At 45.2% G+C, this 16,130-nt stretch overlaps 1 protein-coding gene across 2 annotated transcripts in view; it reads right to left on the reverse strand.

Moving 5' to 3' along the window:
* Window positions 1–11,858: 11,858 nt before the first annotated feature.
* Window positions 11,859–16,130, reverse strand: part of CLCN1 (chloride voltage-gated channel 1) — a 41,435-nt gene continuing 37,163 nt past the window's right edge. For both annotated transcript variants that reach the window (XM_086616757.1, XM_086616748.1), the window contains exons 19-23: window positions 15,789–15,871; window positions 15,005–15,040; window positions 14,244–14,348; window positions 12,731–12,817; window positions 11,859–12,251 (exon numbers count right to left, since the gene is read on the reverse strand). In XM_086616757.1, coding sequence (XP_086472883.1) covers window positions 11,859–12,251; window positions 12,731–12,817; window positions 14,244–14,348; window positions 15,005–15,040; window positions 15,789–15,871 — 704 coding nt within the window. The remainder of the gene's footprint in view (window positions 12,252–12,730; window positions 12,818–14,243; window positions 14,349–15,004; window positions 15,041–15,788; window positions 15,872–16,130) is intronic.

Raw genomic sequence — 16,130 nt, forward strand, 5'->3', positions numbered from 1 at the left:
CTTCTTTTGGCTTCTGTGCCTCTAAATCATCTTTTTCTTCTGAAAAGCTGCGGAGAAGTCACTCAATTCCTTTTTCCCCCTTCAAAACTTTAACATCACCTTCCGTGATAGGCTTGCAGCACGTAACAGAATTGATCTGTGCCTCGAAGCTGCTGGGAAGGAGGCAGCCCTGGCTGTGCTCACCTCCCACGATACTCGTGCAGATGCTGTTGCACAGCTGACCCCACAGCAAGCCCGTGCACTTTTTCCCTGCTATAAAAGTGAAGAGGGAGCAGCAGTGAGCAGAGGGAGAGAGAGAGCACTATCCTCAGCAGCTGGCTTTTATATCAGGTTAGGGAAACTGGGAAACGGCGTCTTCATGATGAGCCTAAGCTGCTAAAAGGAGCTAGGATGCCTCCTCCCTTCCATCACCACCAGCTGGATACTTCTACTGGCTAAGAAGCACCAGTGCTAACACTCGTTTGGCAGCTTAGCCACTGGCCCCTTTGGAAACTAACCCAGTCCCCTGTCAAAACGAGGGTTTCAGTGGGATCAGCTCCCATTGCTTCACTGGGTGAGGCGAGCATCGCTGAGGGCTGGTGAAACGTGCCGATGGTCGTGTTGAAGAACACTTATTCGGTTGCAGGTGCAATGTAAATTGGCTTAAGGTGATTGTGAAATATCTGTCTGAGAAGAATGAACCCAGCTAGGGTGCCAGGGAGGACATATTCCCCTATTCCTTCCCTAGTGTTTCTCTTCGAATTTCTAGTATGCTCTTACCTGATTTGGTCTTTGTTGTTATTTAATGCCCTGTTATTTCTCTCACCATTCCCTCCCCTTCCACAGACTCCTTTGAGATAAACCCTTGCAGTCGGGCAGGAGGAGATTAGTAACTTCATATACACATGGAATTAATAAAATTAACATGCACAAATGTCATATGCACTCAGTGATTACACCCTATGGCAGCTAAAGGTACTGATGAGGCTTCTCCTGTAATTGCAAGAGGCAGAGCCTTGTGCAGGAGAGAAGCCCAGCTGTTGGAGGTGAGGTTTATCCCTGTCTTTAAGCCAGTTCCAATCTAGTGTGAGATCCAGAATTGTACTTCACACCTCGGCAGAGTGTGTGCATGATGTTCTGTGTACAACAACACGTAAAAAATACTAATTGTAGGCCCAGAATAGAGAACTGGAGAGAAGGAAACTGTTCTTTTCATTTGACAGAGGTATGAGGTATGGTGGTGAGGCAAGGTAGTGTGAAACAGCACAGGTTTGTGAACAGCTCTGTGTGCTCTGTGCGAAAACAAGAAGTCTAGCCAGAGAAGGAAAGCCATTGAGAGAAAAGCTTGGGAAAAAGACCAAGAAAAGCTTGATTTCTTAAGTTTACACAACACAGGTAGGAAGCTTCGTGGCAGGTTCTAGGCAGAATGGGCTCAGGCATAGAAATGCTACACAAGCTGTAGCTCCAGGAGTGGTGCAGTTTATGGTACTCCTTACTCCAAGCCATGCTTCTGTATGTCAGACAAAGTGACAGGAAAAGCCCTTCCAGAATTTGGGCACCTACTGGCTTCTTTTTCATCATCTTTGAAAGCCAGTTCACAGTATGCTTAATTCTTCAGGGGAATTATTTAAGCAGTACATCAAATAAAAAGTTAGTCATTGTCCACATGAAGTTAACGTGAGTTCTCTTCTCAGTGGAAACCCCAAATATGTAAATTTATCTCAGTTATGCTTAACTGTTGTATTGGTAATTGCCTAGAAGGAGAAACAAACTAAAATAAATCCACCTCGAAACGTTGCAGACAGCAGAGCAATGTTGGCATAGTCAAAGCTCTTCCTTCTAATTTCTCCCAGATGGAACTTCCCACGTTCCTTGTTCAGACAACTCTAAACAATCTGGCATTTCCCTTAAGCTCACTGTTTGGCTTTTTCCAAAAGAAAAATGAAAAGAAAGGAAAGGAAAAAAAAAAATCTATTCCAATGCAGAGATTATCAGCAGCTGGTGCCCTTACATCTAGAAAAATATGAATAATTAAGTTTCTTCTTTGATTCTCCTCCCCTGTAGCAATCTGACAGGGAAAGATTTCTATGCCATGGCTCAGGGAAAGGAAAAATAAAGGGGGAAAATGTGAGCAAAGTAGTGCCTGTTAGAACTCAATGTGTGTGTAGGACAGCCTGCAGTCGATAAAGCACAGTCTCAAATATGAGTTCAAGCCATAAAGTCAACGTCAGGTGCCAGCCTGCAGAGGAGCAGAGAGACCAGCTGGACATCTGTGCCAAATCAGTGTCTCTCTGTCTCAGAACATGTCATGGATCCTTGGCAGGTCTGTTGGGGACACTCTGCTCTCTCCGCAGCACAGCCAGCTTCATGAATTGACTGGAGTAGGGATGAAGACCAATGGTGGTTATGTTAACAAATGGACGTGGAAGACTTGGGCTTAGAACGTTGGGATCTATTTACATCCTTGCACTGACATTTTTCCCAGCATAGGCAGAGCAAAGTGTTCTCTTTTCCTTGGGAATCAAGAGAAGTTCTATGGTTGTCAGTGTTAGTCTGCACGAAAGAGAATAAATAAGTGATGCACTTTTCCAGTGCAGATACACATTGTTGGAAGAGGAAAAATTTAGTCAGGCTGTGGCTCTCTGAGAAAGAGTATGTTTACTAAGACTGTATAGACTTGTTCAAGAATGTTCTCTGTGCAGATATCATGGAATCACAGAATGGTTTGGGTTGGAAGGGACCTTGAAGATCAGCTAGTTCCAACGCCCCTGCCAGGGGCAGGACTTACCTATTGGTCAGTAGTAGCTGCTGTCTTCTAGGAAGAGAGGTGTTGCAGTGTTCTGTGGAAAGAATGCTACTGAGGATCTTCCTCATCTCTTTTGATTGGGGACATTTTAAATGCCCTCTGAAACCTAGTCTTGTTTTTGCTTTCCCATAAGGGGTCAAATGTTCACGCTAGCAAGACAAAAATCTTCTAAAAAGGCTTTTCTCCATTTTGGCGACAAGATTGCGCACCAAGATTTACTTCTAATAAGATAAAGGCATCTAGTCCATGTTCACTCACCTTCTGGATTCACTTTCATCGGGCATGGAAATCCAGTCATGAGTTGGAGGGCAAAAGGTTAAGAACCCTCTTCCAGAGCTCTCTTCCCAGTTCCCACAAGGCACGTACAGCTGGACTTCCCTTCTTTCCAAATACTGCATGCGTGAGCAATGTAGCAAGCCAAAAGCTCTTTGGCAGGTGTATATCCTTGTTTGGCTTCGATTTTTCTTCTTTGATTCGTGGATGTTGTGCATGATTGGAAGTCTCTGGGAATCCCTACACTATAAAATCAGGACTCAAAAAGTAATTTTACAGAGAACAGGATTTCTCTTGGTTTAGCTCTTTTCAGATATGGGAGGGTACAGCCTGAGGAGTTGGGAGGTCCGAGGGTGGTGGATGGGAGTCTGGAGGAGCGGCGTGCCGAATGAATTCCTGAAGCATGTCTAACGGAAGGCTTGGGTCTTCAAATGTTGTATCCTCAGTGTCTGAAACTGCTTTAGCGTAAGTGTATGGGACAAGGAGGTTGCTGCAAAGCAATTTTTAAGAGCTTTCCCCAAGCCTGTGCACATGTTCTGCACGGTGATTATATCTATTTTTTTCCAAGCTAGTGTTTACAGAGGTGCATTGATATTTTGGGGGGGGGGGGGGGAGGGGGAAGTACTGAACGGAAGTAAAACCAAAAGGGAAAGCGACCCACTGTTGAAAACTTTCATCCTTACCTTGTCCCACACCAGCCCTTAATAACTAAACTAAGTCTGATTTGCCTTTGGTCTTCCAGCTCCAAAACATGTTTGCCTGAAAATTTTTTGTTGGATATACTTCGCATGTTTTGATAATGTGACTTATGAGATAACACTTCTACAAAGATATATATGAACACATACATGTACAACCACATACATACATGTACACACACTACATATAGACTTAGGAAACTATATGGCACTACACACCTCCATGCCTGTACGTGGCAGCAACCACAGTCAAGGAGGGGAGGTAGCTCAAAATAGCATGTACAGTCCTTTATGGAGTTGTTATTAAACAGAATGTGGTCTTGCCATCCTGGCTGGTGGAAGTGTTTTATTTCTGTGGGATGGTTCAGGGGAGTTGCGTCTGAGGAAGGAGGATCCCAGGAAGAGGGGGTGGGTCTCAATGAGATAGTCTGATGGAGGGCGTTGAAAAGGATCCATGGTGGCTTGGAGAAGCATCCCAGACTAGGAAATACATGACGCGCTCTTCCTCACTGAGAAGATAAGAACATGACGTGTTTTGACTCTACAGGGCTAAAATCTCATGTGTGCCTGTGGCTACCACGACACAAATCCCAGGCCATTGTGGCAGATGTGATGATAGCCAGCATCCCACCGCCAGGATTCTCTAGTTTGGCATAGAGTGAATTTTCCTGTTACACTGAAACAGCATTTTCCAGATGCGTAGAAGTTTTTCCCTGATATTGGTGACACGCAGACACATCTGGTACAGAGCTGGACAGAAGTTTCACCACAGCAGGTTAAGACAGGACACAACGAGGAGTCCAGTGCTGAGGTTGTGAAAGGCACTGAGACTCCAGGTTCACGTTTCAGTTCTAAATCGGCGTTTCTGAGCCTGATGTCCTCATAGCAAGTTGGAGAATTTGTGGACCCAGAGGGCAAAGAGCATCTCTGCGCTTCATAGAATCATAGAATCATAGAATGGTTAGGGCTGGAAGGGACCTTCAAAGGTCATCTAGTCCAACCCCCCTGCAAGGAACAGGGATATCTCCAACTAGATCAGATTGCTCAGGGCCTCATCCAACCTGGCCTTGAACGTCTCCAGGGATGGAGCATCCACCACCTCTCTGGGCAACCTGTTCCAGTGTTCTACAACTCTCATGGTAAAAAATTTTTTCCTAATATCCAATCTGAATCTACCTCCCTCTATTTTAAAACCATTACCCCTTGTCCTATCACAACAGGCCCTCCTGAACAGCCTCTCCCCATCTTTCCTGTAGGCCCCCTTGAGGTACTGGAAGACCGCTATAAGGTCACCTCGGAGCCTCCTCTTCTCCAGGCTGAACAGCCCCAACTCTTTCAGCCTGTCCTCATAGGAAAGGTGCTCCAGCCCTCTTATCATCTTCGTGGCCCTCCTCTGGACCCTCTCCAACTGGTCCATGTCCTTCTTATGTTGGGGGCTCCAGAACTGGACGCAGTACTCCAGGTGAGGTCTCACGAGGGCAGAGTAGAGGGGAAGAATCACCTCTCTCGACCTGCTGGCCACGCTTCCAACGCTGTCGTGTCATCTGCTTCTGGTCTGGGATGTTAGGCCAGATCCAGTAGCACTTGGTTTACCATATGAGAATTGCAAGTCCTAGCCCTAAAGGATACCAGTTTCCTTGTGATGATACTTGCACTTTTCCACTGGTTTTTACTGGGGCAAAGCAGTGTCACTTGCCCTGCTCCAGGCACAGGGTGTTTCACAAGCTCATTTAGCTCATCTTTGCTTTCTGTGTTCCATTTGAAGTTAATTTGCTTCCTTCCAGTTTACCTGCCTTTGCTACTGAATAGATTCCCACCCTCTCCCTGGTATGTACATCTGCATAATTATGTTCATTAATTAACTGTGACTTACATAAGACACACATATTTAACTCCTTTAGATTTTTCAAGGCTTTTTTTAAGACACATATTTAATTCCTTTAGATTTTTCAAGGGTTTTTTTGTCAATCCTGTAAGACCCTTGGACTCACTCCTGTTTTGATTTTTTTGTTTGTTTAATTTTGTTTTGGTTTTTTTTTTCCCAAATGGCCTCTATGTTTTTTTAAATGTAGGGTGCCAAACGAAATAAGTTATTCTATATATGTTTAAGACTTGAGTCTTTGGGAAAATAACATGTCTCTCGGCATGGAACTCATACCTCTGCATAGGAAAAATGTCTTTTTTTTTCTGAATTTCACATTATGCTACAAAGATGGGCGTCCAGCTGCTGAGTGCTTCACCTAACAGAACTCTTTTACCATCATACTAGTCTAGATTTAGCCCTCAGTTAAGTACATCTCCTCTGGATTTAGCTGGTATCTGCCCCAGCCTCTGATCTCCACTTTCTGCTTATTTCTCTGGTTAGACCAGATGACAAATCCACCCTGGGTTCATCTCGTTACCGTTTTACAAGCTCTCGTGTGTTACTTCCAAGTCATTCATGAAAAACAGTAAATAATACATTTTGCAAATGTATTTCTCATAAACCTTCCATTAACTGTCTTTTGCACTTGTTTCTGTGTGGAAAAACGGAAAAGCTTCTAACTTGGCTTTGTGTGACTTTGATTCGGAACGTATCTTAGTAGGTCTTGTCTTTTTACCTTCTGTTCTTCAAACTAATTAAGTAGCTATTCAGTAATTAGCCAGATATTAGTAACTTTTAGATTGTTGTGCATATAAAGCTGGCAATTCACGTTTTTGCTTCTCTGCATTCTGTTTCCCTTATAAATTTGCTACTGGACTTCTCAACATACTTTGTCCTCCATATAGAATCATGGAATGGTTTGGGTTGGAAGGAATCTCAAAGATCATCCAGTTCCAACCCCCCTGCCATGGGCAGGGACACCCTCCACTACACCAGGTTGCCCAAAGCCTCATCCAACCTGGCCTTGAACACTTCCAGGGATGGGGCAGCCACAACTTCTCTGGGCAACCTGGTCCACTGCCTCACCACCCTCAGAGTACAAAAATTCTTCCTTAGATCTCATCTAAATCTCCCCTCTTTCAGTTTAAATCCATTGCCCCTTGTCCTATCACTACACACCCTTGTAAAAAGCCCCTCTCCAGCTTTCCTGGAGGCCCTTTAGGTACTGGAAAGCTGCTATAAGATCACCCCGGAGCCTTCTCTTCTCCAGGCTGAACAGCCCCAACTCTCCCAGCCTGTCTCCATAGCAGAGGTGCTCCAGCCCTCGGATCATCTCCGTGGCCTCCTCTGGACCCAGTATCAGGTACAATCCTTCAAGTGGGCTAGATTCATTTCGGTAACTGATTTTATTATGGAGCACAAGATGTTTGCAGAAGCAGCACACCAAAACTGCTGGGATGGGAGCTCATCTGAAAGGCCAGTGCTTGAACTAGTAACAGTTTTGCCTCAGCCTGGCTTTGTTCAGCCAGCACCCTAATCCCAGCAGTGTCCGCAGAAGCATCCTCAGTACTATGGGGCTGCATCAGGACTGGCTGACTTCCAGTAAGCTGAGAGAGAGGGAAGTGTGGCTCCAAGCAGAGGCACCCCAATTGCAGAGCCACCTGCTCTTGCACACCCGTGATCCGAACGAGGTGATGCTTCTGTGTGAGCACACGTGCACAGGCTTGTCTGTCCAGTCTGGGGGCTGGGCACGCCATGAGAGCCGGCAGTTTTTGGGCAGGACCAGTTTAAACTTGCTCCCCACAAATAAAGCCTTAAAAAGTTGTGCATCACGTGGCTTAAGATAAAAAAAAAAAGATTTTTCTCTAGTTGAGAGTACCAATGCTCAGGCAGGGCTTTTGTGCAGAAATCCTAATTATTGGTGTCCAGTGTTGATTAAATTGCTACGAGAGCTGTGCCCAGATCTTTGCTTCTGTGGCCATGAACAACTTAACTTAGTGCTTGCTGTGACAGAATTTTTAATAGTGTTTTTAATTATACTCTTCCTGGGGTTGGACCAGTTTGACAAAGAGGGATCTTTACTTGCCAAGCTGGTTATTGCCCTGTCTTGTACTCTTTGACCACAAAACACACACACTTCTAAGCAGTGTTTGCATAAATGGAGAGGGGGGGGGAGTTATTTTTTATAAGCTCTTGATTCTGTCTCTCTCTTTCTGCTTGTACTAACTGGTTTTATCTATAGGGTTAGCAGATTTATTTTTTTTTATTTTGAAATAATTGGCCAACAAAAAGAAAGTTGTTCAGGCAAATTTTGCATTGTCCAGTAGTCCATCTCCATGTGTTTTCTCCTTCATCTCAATCACCACCAAATCTCTTGGCCTTGTCCTAACTACCCAAATCTCTTGTCTTGTCAACCTTAAATCTTCCTTATTTTTTCAATTCTTTATATTGATGAGTTTAAAAAAAAAAAAAGACTTCTGCCTTCACATTTAAATGCCATGTAAAAGGAAGAGTTCAACTTTTTGCTAGATTGAAATTTCATCGATAACTTCTTGCCTTCATTAGCTGAATATCAGTAAGCTGACAATAATTTGAGATTGGCTACATTTATCTTAAAGATACAGGGTCAAAGGATGATTTTTTTAGGTTTTTTTTGGTGGTGATGGCAGTGGTGCTTTCCCCAAATTTTCTGCTCTGATAGAGATTTTTCACTATTGTGTTCTTCTCTATGACTATTGTATGTTGGGTACCAAATGTAGTTCAGCAGGTGCTTGGAGTTGAACATGGTGAACAAGATCAGCGTGACAAGTTCGGTGTAACATGAATCTCTGCCCAAAACAATGATTCTAAACAACTGCACATGCTGTTTACGAGAAAAGCAAGCTTCTGTGGTTCAAAACAGCCTCAGAACTTCTTGTTTTTCAAGGCTTGTGCTCGGGAGTTTTGGGGGCAGATCTGAAATTTGACTTTCTAGTTCAATGGGAAGCTATAGAAAGTATTTCTAGCTCAATGGGAAGTATGTATCAGTGCTGATACATGCTCTGGGGATGTTTTGGTTTGGGGGAAAAATGGGGTTTGTGTGTAGGTAGCCAGGTCTGTGCTACTTGGATAGGATGACAGAGTCAGGTTTTAGAGTGATACATCAGTGTGGCTTTGTTTGCCCCAGACAAAGGTTTCAGGTTTAAACTTTGAGGGTACTGGGATTGCCTGAGAGGGTGCAAGCTTGGAGCTCCCTTGACAAAGGCTCAGTGTCAGTTTACTGCACATTTTCCACCTGTTAAGGTACTTGGCGTCAGCTCAGTGAAGATTTTAATGAAAAAATGGAAGTGGAAGCATCTTCAGCCATTGCAAACCATCTTTGCAGTATGTTTTTTATCTCCTCCTGGCTCCCCATACGCACTCAATGCACACCTACTTTTTCCCAGGTGAGAAAAAGGTGCAGATGAATGCTGCTTGCCCCTCCAAGGGCGGGGGCAAATCCGAATGGATCTCAAGTAATGCCTCCAAAGAGCAGCAGTGACACCCACCTTTCAGCTTCCCTGCAGAGAGCGGTCCAGCTCCTCGTGGCAACGCTGGGACAGCTAAAGGCAATAGGAATGAAGGATACATGTGTGGGCACACGTTGTGTGCTCTTGTACTCTCAGGTGACAAACCTCAAGAAACTTCCCAGGTTAGCTTGTGTCTTACTCCCAGAGCCTCTCCATGTGCATTGTTTTTGTTCCAGCTTCATCTCCCCCAGCTCACAATCTGTCTGTCATGACTCACATGCTCGCTGGCTTTGATTTAGACTCCATCTGCTTTCTCAGCCACCGTAGGAGAAGTGTGGGAATGGAGCAGAACATATATCTGTATTCAGGAGGGAGGAGGAGGAGGTGTATTGACTCCAGCCTCAAAGTTTCTCCTTGTCTCATCCGTCTCAGCGTTTGGCTAAGATGCAAAATGTAAGTCTGTACTTGCTAGTAGTAAGGCTGGGGCTGACTTGGAGAAATTTGTCCTTCCTGAGGGTGTGTGGACCCTCAAATCAGATTTGGTCTTAAGAGTGTTGCCACTCACTGTCCATTTATGGGTTTTTTTTTAAAAGGAATGTCCTTTCTCTCCTGCTTATTTAAAGGGCTATCACAGTTGCCTGAGAAAAAAATAGCAGTTATTTCTCTGCGGACAGAGGAAGGTGACTCAAAGGTAGCAGGGAGGCTGTGTGCTAATGCCTGGCAGCCAAAAACGTGCCATAACCCTCTGGTGGAGGCAAGCAGCTGGTAAGCACAAGAGGCTTGCCCTCAGATCACCACTGTCTTCTCACGAGGACAGGGTGACCACCCTCAGAGGACTGAAGGTCACTTAGACAGGGAAAGGCTGTCCTCAGTTAGCTTCTAGAGGGGGATCATGTGTCAGAGATGATACAAAGCTGGTGGGCTCTGAATTCCAGGCAGCAAAAATAAATCTCTCCCTCTTCAAGAGACTAGCTGGGGAGATTTCCTTCTACTGGGAGCTCGTGGCAGACTCTCCCACCCCATGGGCATTATCAGAGAGGAATCGGTGCAAGGTCAATCCCTGGAATCAAAGCCAGGAGGGGATTTTCTGAGGGAGACTGGGTTAGAAGTAGTTATATTTTTGACTTGCTCCTGAAACAGCTTAGGAAAAACCACCTGTTAAGGTGAAACTGGTTACTGTAAGTTAGGTAATGCTTTACTAATACCAGGAAAGGGGATATGGTCCAGCACCCGGGAGAATACCCCCAAGAACATATTCTCAGAGCCTGGATCTCTTCTCTGTTACTGTGGAAGTGGAAACACATCCAATAGGCTGCTGGAGACTGCATCTAAGTGCCATGACACACCAAAAAATGTGCTAGAAAGGAATGAAGAATGTTAGAGGAAAGCTACAGAATACACAGAATTTGATTTTGCCTATTTACTGAGAAAACCTTACAAGGACAGTGAGTTAAACAAAGCAGCATCTTATCCTTGGATGCTAAGGTTTTGCATGCATGACACGAACTGACAAGACATCTTTTTGCAAGGTACAGCTCAAGATCTGCTCCAGATTTAGAACTGGAGTAGAGAGCGATACTGCAGACAAGGGTTGAGGTCTCTGCTATTAGTCACAACAGAGACAAGCTGGCAAAAATGAGAGCTGGAATTCTCAGCTCTGAGGTATGCAGAAATATGTGGAAAGTAGGCAGGGCAGAATTACCAGGAAAGAGAGCAGGAGTTTTTAGAGAGAAACCTGTTTTCAAAGTGTAGAAAACGTGGTTTCATTCTGCTGTATTTCTTGGCAGCCTGCTAACACTCTATAATTTTTTTTTTTTTTTGAGTTCTTATGTTTTAAGACTATAACTTTGTAAAAATTGTGAACAGTGATTTGGAGAGACAAACACAGGTATTTAAAATCTAGATGCATACATGCTGTTTTACTCCGCCTCCTCCAACACTGAGGATGCCTCCACTTAAGATCTTCCCATTCTGTTTAAAAATTCCAGAGATGATGGGACAACAAAGAGGCTTTCCTCCCTTCCAGTGCTTTTCTTAGAGCCCTGGCTGAATTCAAGACATGAGATATAGACCAAATATTTTCTTCCCATCTGTTTTTAGGGCTCGGCTCAGCTAAAAGAGAGAGGAGGAGCTCCTAACTGCACCCCCATCCAGCAAAATCCCAGAGTAAAAATCGAGAAAGAGGAAAAATGTTCTACATGGGAATGTTTGGGGGGGATGTAAGATAAGAGCCAGTGAAAAGGAGCTGCAGCAACATGGACAGGATTGCAGTCAGAAGCAGCAATATGCTTCTAGGCTGGAGATCTGGCTGTGTTTACACTGGTGCGTGTAGACCAGGTGGGACTGGAAGGATGACACCAACGGAGAACGAGAAGAGCTGCTCCTCCTCCACTTTCCACGTGGCAGATTGACCCTTAGCATCCTGACTGTGTCCAGCAGTATTCATGTCCTGTTAGAATCCCTTCTGCTGTGTCAGGTAGACGTGGCAGAAGTCTGAGTGTGATAAGCCTGCCCTCAGCCACCTTGCAGACCACATCTGCCTCCTGCACGCACCCGTACAGTCCAACAGCCCAACAGTCTTTGCACAGAAAGACAGCAGCAGAAGAAAGGGTCAGTCTGATGCCCCTTCTCCCAGCTGGATCAATCCTCTGTGGCGATTGCAAAGAACATCCAAAAGCTTCTCTTTGAGGAGCAAACACAAGAAGACTGGCTCAACTGAAGAGTGTGATGGACTACTCCCCTTACACCAGCTATAAGGGGACATCCTCATCTTCATCCTCATCCAGGTCAGTGGCGTGTAGGCTTATGTCCCTGAGGATATCTGAGATGTTTTCAGCAACTGGCCCTGTCAGCTCCATCTCTTCCAACTCAGTATCAGTGGCATAAGTGGAGCACAGGGCTTCCCCCTCTTCGTGCAAGGGTGAGGGCTGGGGGGAGTGCAAGCAGGGAGGCACTGGGCTCTCTGTGCCCAAGTCTGCTGCTTGCTCTGCTGCCACCATACAGTTGGCCTGGCGGCTCCACACCTGAGTGGCCTCACTGACCTTCTCACTGCTGATGGAAGTCCGGTTGGTATCGCGGAAGCTGGCAAGGGGTGGGCGGAGGCGGACTCCAGAGCGTGTGGAGCCCTCTATTGCCTTCTGGAGCTAGGAGAAGAGAAAAAGGTCAGAAAAAATGGGTGAAAGGGAGGCTGAGCCAGCCCTAGAAGTTCATCTCGTCTCCAGGGTAAAGGGATCATAAATAGAGTCACAGCTCTACCCCTGGGGCCTGTGGAGATCATCTTTTATACTGGTGGTGGTGTGATTTTTCATTCCACGGTTAAATAACAAATTCTGCACCACTTTCAGAGACAGTAATAGCCACTCAGTTAAGAGCCCTATGGTCATGAGCAGAATGAACCATCTAACATCCCTGTAAACAACACCTGCTGCCTCCTCTGAAATACAGTCATCCACTCCTCTACGTGGCTTCCAAAGAGTTGACTCAGAATTCAACGCTGCATTGAAAATGTGGCAATCACAGTTATGGATATTCCCAGCTGGATCCTCCAGCACCTGTAAGTTATTGCAGTGATCCACAGGACGTTTGCAGATGATTAGGAGGAGGTGAAATGATCTGTACTTACCTCTTCCAAAGCCAGCACTCCCCTCAGCTTCCCCATGCTGGTTACGTAGGCATGGCTGAGGCCCAGTAATGAGAACAACGTGTGTGTCTAGGAGCAAAAACACAAAAAAAGCATTTGAGGGTCTTTGGAAACTTTGGATACTTGGTGCTAGAGCTGGGACTCGGGATTTAGAAACGGGAATCACGGAAGTGCACAAGTCTGCAGTTATCCCAGTGAGAAACTACCTCTTCCCTTTCCCTTTCGTAGCTAGAAAACACTGCCCTTTGGTCCTTCTGCTGTGGAGCCACAGTTGGAAGCGTGTTGATGATGGAGAGCACATTCTCAAGGTCATTCCCATCCTGCATCTGGCTAAGAGAGATTCATGTGCAACACCCTGTGTATTTGGGGACTTACACAGATCCCATTTCGGTGCTGGAATTGAACTGTCATATAGTAATATGCAAAGTCAGAACCTGCTTAGGTTATTTATTCCAGTGCTTTCCTTAACAGAAAACTGTCTTTTTTCCTGTGCCAGAATATTTCCTATCAAAACTTAAGCTCGTTGCTGCTTATGCAGTGCAGTGGGAACACTGAGAACAGGTTATTCCCTTTCTCTTACAAAGCCTTCTCAAAAGGACAGCTATCACACTGCTGTAAGTCTTCTTCAGCCTAAATAAACTCCATTATTTTACTGTTCTTCATAGATGAGGCTTTCTAAAACTTTCAGCATTCTCAGTGCTCATCTGTGGCGTCTTTCCAACCTCCAAGTTCTTCAAGATGAGCTCTAGCTGGACTTTACCTTACAGGAATTCATTCTTTCACAGATGGTGTTTGCCTTTTTTTTAACATCAAGAGATGTTAAACGAGATACTGAATGTCATGTTCAAATGTAAACTAGGGGAAATCTCGTTTCTCAGGAACGAGACATTTCACCCTAATGTGAAAGAAAATCAGACGAGTTAAATACAATTTCATAGAATCATAGAATCATGGAATGGTTTGGGTTGGAAGGGACCTCAAAGATCATCCAGTTCCAACCCCCTGCCATGGGCAGGGACACCCTCCACTACACCAGGTTGCCCAAAGCCTCATCCAACCTGGCCTGGAACACTTCCAGGGATGGGGCAGCCACAACTTCTCTGGGCAACCTGTTCCACTGCCTCACCACTCTCAGAGTGAAAAATTTCTTTCTTATATCTAACCTAAATCTCCCCTCTTTCAGTTTAAAGCCATTGCCCCTTGTCCTGTCACTACACACCCTTATAAAAAGTCCCTCTCCAGCTTTCCTGTAGGCCCCCCTTAGGTACTGGAAAACTGGTATAAGATCACCCCAGAGCCTTCTCTTCTCCAGGCTGAACAGCCCCAACTCTGAAGGTTATAGGAACAAACTGACTTCCGTAGCTGGATGTGGAAGTAGCTGGTGATAGCAGTTTTAAGTGAAGACAAGGAGAAGAAATAAGTCATAGATTAGACCTGCAATGATAGATAGTGGGGAGAAAAACAGGGTATGCCTCAGAGATACATCTGCACCCACCTTGTGTAGGGAAGTCCTCTCCACCAGTTGGAAAGGGGAAGGGTCTATGCGGCAGCTGTCAAAGCACACGTCCTTGTTCAGCTCCTCCTGTTCCCAAGCATCTATCTGACACAGGAAAGTAGAGGAATCACTCTTAGAGTAATCAGCAGCCTTGCTGTCTTGTGTACTCAAAACTAGTCCCATTCTCCTGTTAATGCTTCTTCCTTCCTACGTAGATCATTCATCTTGCCCATCATATCACACCCCTCAGGCTTCCCAACCCTTCCTTGCCAGATGTCAAGTCCCTTTGGAAACAGAGCAATTCCAGTACCTCAGAGGTTTTCTGAGAAGGTGAGGTTTTGCTCCTTCGTGCTTAAAGAGGGAGTGAACATCTTAGCTTTCCTTTCTGAGTGCACCTTCCCCTTGTCATTGCAAGATAATGGTTCCTTTGTGTAAAAAAAATGAAGGGGCAACATAGACCCACAGAAACATTTAGGTGAAGGGGGACCTGTGGAGGTCTCTAGTCCAAAACCCTGCTCACAGCAGGGCTGACTTCAAAGCTAGATCAGGTTAGTCAGAGCCTTATTCAGCACATCTAGCAGAACAGTCTCTTGTCTTATTGGGTGAGACTTGCCCACTGTGCAACTCTAAGAAGAAAATGGCTTTAGCTATGGCTTTATGTGGCAGTCACTGAGATAGTCGGAGTTCAGGAAGTATTACAAGTGGTAGGAAATGGGCAAAAGAAGCACTCAGCCTCACTCCCTTTCTGCACCCAGTCTTACCTCTTCTGGCCTCATTGTGTCAACTTCCACCGGCTCCTGTAGAAGAAAACACTGTTCAGGACGGACAAAGAACGCACAATTTCACAGAGTACGGAAAAGAAAAATTTGCACAGCCTCCTCACCCCATGTGGCCCCCTTTTTGTTCCAAATAGTATGTTCCTGAGTGTTTAGATTTACTTTATACTCGTACAGCATAAGATGTATGCTGTACTTGCTGTGCTTCCCTCGCTGATAAAGATTGACTGTGGAATGCTTGTGGAGCAATTCAGGTGCCTAAACATGGTCATCTAGTACTACTTTAGCTGCTTTCAGGTATCTCACATGGAGTCCAACCACTGCCTTAGAGTGGATGGTCTCCCATAGGCTCTATATGATATCCACCAGCCCTGTGCAGATATGTCAGATACTCAAGGGCATCTAACATGGCATAAGGAAAAAGTGTTATTTCATTTTTATCTGGCCAAAACTGTTTGCCAAATCGAATAGAACTGCACTTTATTCCAGGTTAGCCAAAATAGCATGAAGTTATTCACTGAGAAAAAGATGCCCACACTCAGTCATGATGGTAGCCTTGACACCTGAGCACAGATTGCTCTTTAGGAAGATGCACACTCCTTTACAGTAATCACACCCTTTCTTCTTGGAGAGAGTTCCCCACTGGTGCTGTCACAGAGTTCAGGACCATAAGTGTGTCCATGCTTAGGCTAAATGCTGAATGGCTCTGAGTAGTAGGTTCTATTTCCATTGCATTCCTTTCCCTCCCTCTTCTCTCTGTATCCCTAACCTGGACGGTGCTCTCCGTTTCAAGTGGACGGTTGTAATGGCACAAGAGCTGCTGGATCAGTTGCCTCAAACTCCTGAAATTGCCTGAAGGATGAAACCAAACACATAGATAAGAAAGAAGAACAAGTGAGAGACAAAAACACAAAGCCCCATGCCCATCTGCTTTCCCGAGGCAGGCTGGAAAATGAGGGACATAGTAGCTGGGATATGACAGGGCTGAGCCAGTCACAATCTAGCATTCAATTTGTACAATGGGGTGTGGGACATGGCAGAATAAATATTCCCATGCAATATCTTTTCCTCAAGGAGAGAAACAAACCATTTCAAAGTAGTCCTTGCAGAT

The sequence above is a fragment of the Tauraco erythrolophus genome, chromosome 1 (genome assembly GCF_009769465.1).
Source record: "Tauraco erythrolophus isolate bTauEry1 chromosome 1, bTauEry1.pri, whole genome shotgun sequence".
NCBI lineage: Eukaryota > Metazoa > Chordata > Aves > Musophagiformes > Musophagidae > Tauraco > Tauraco erythrolophus.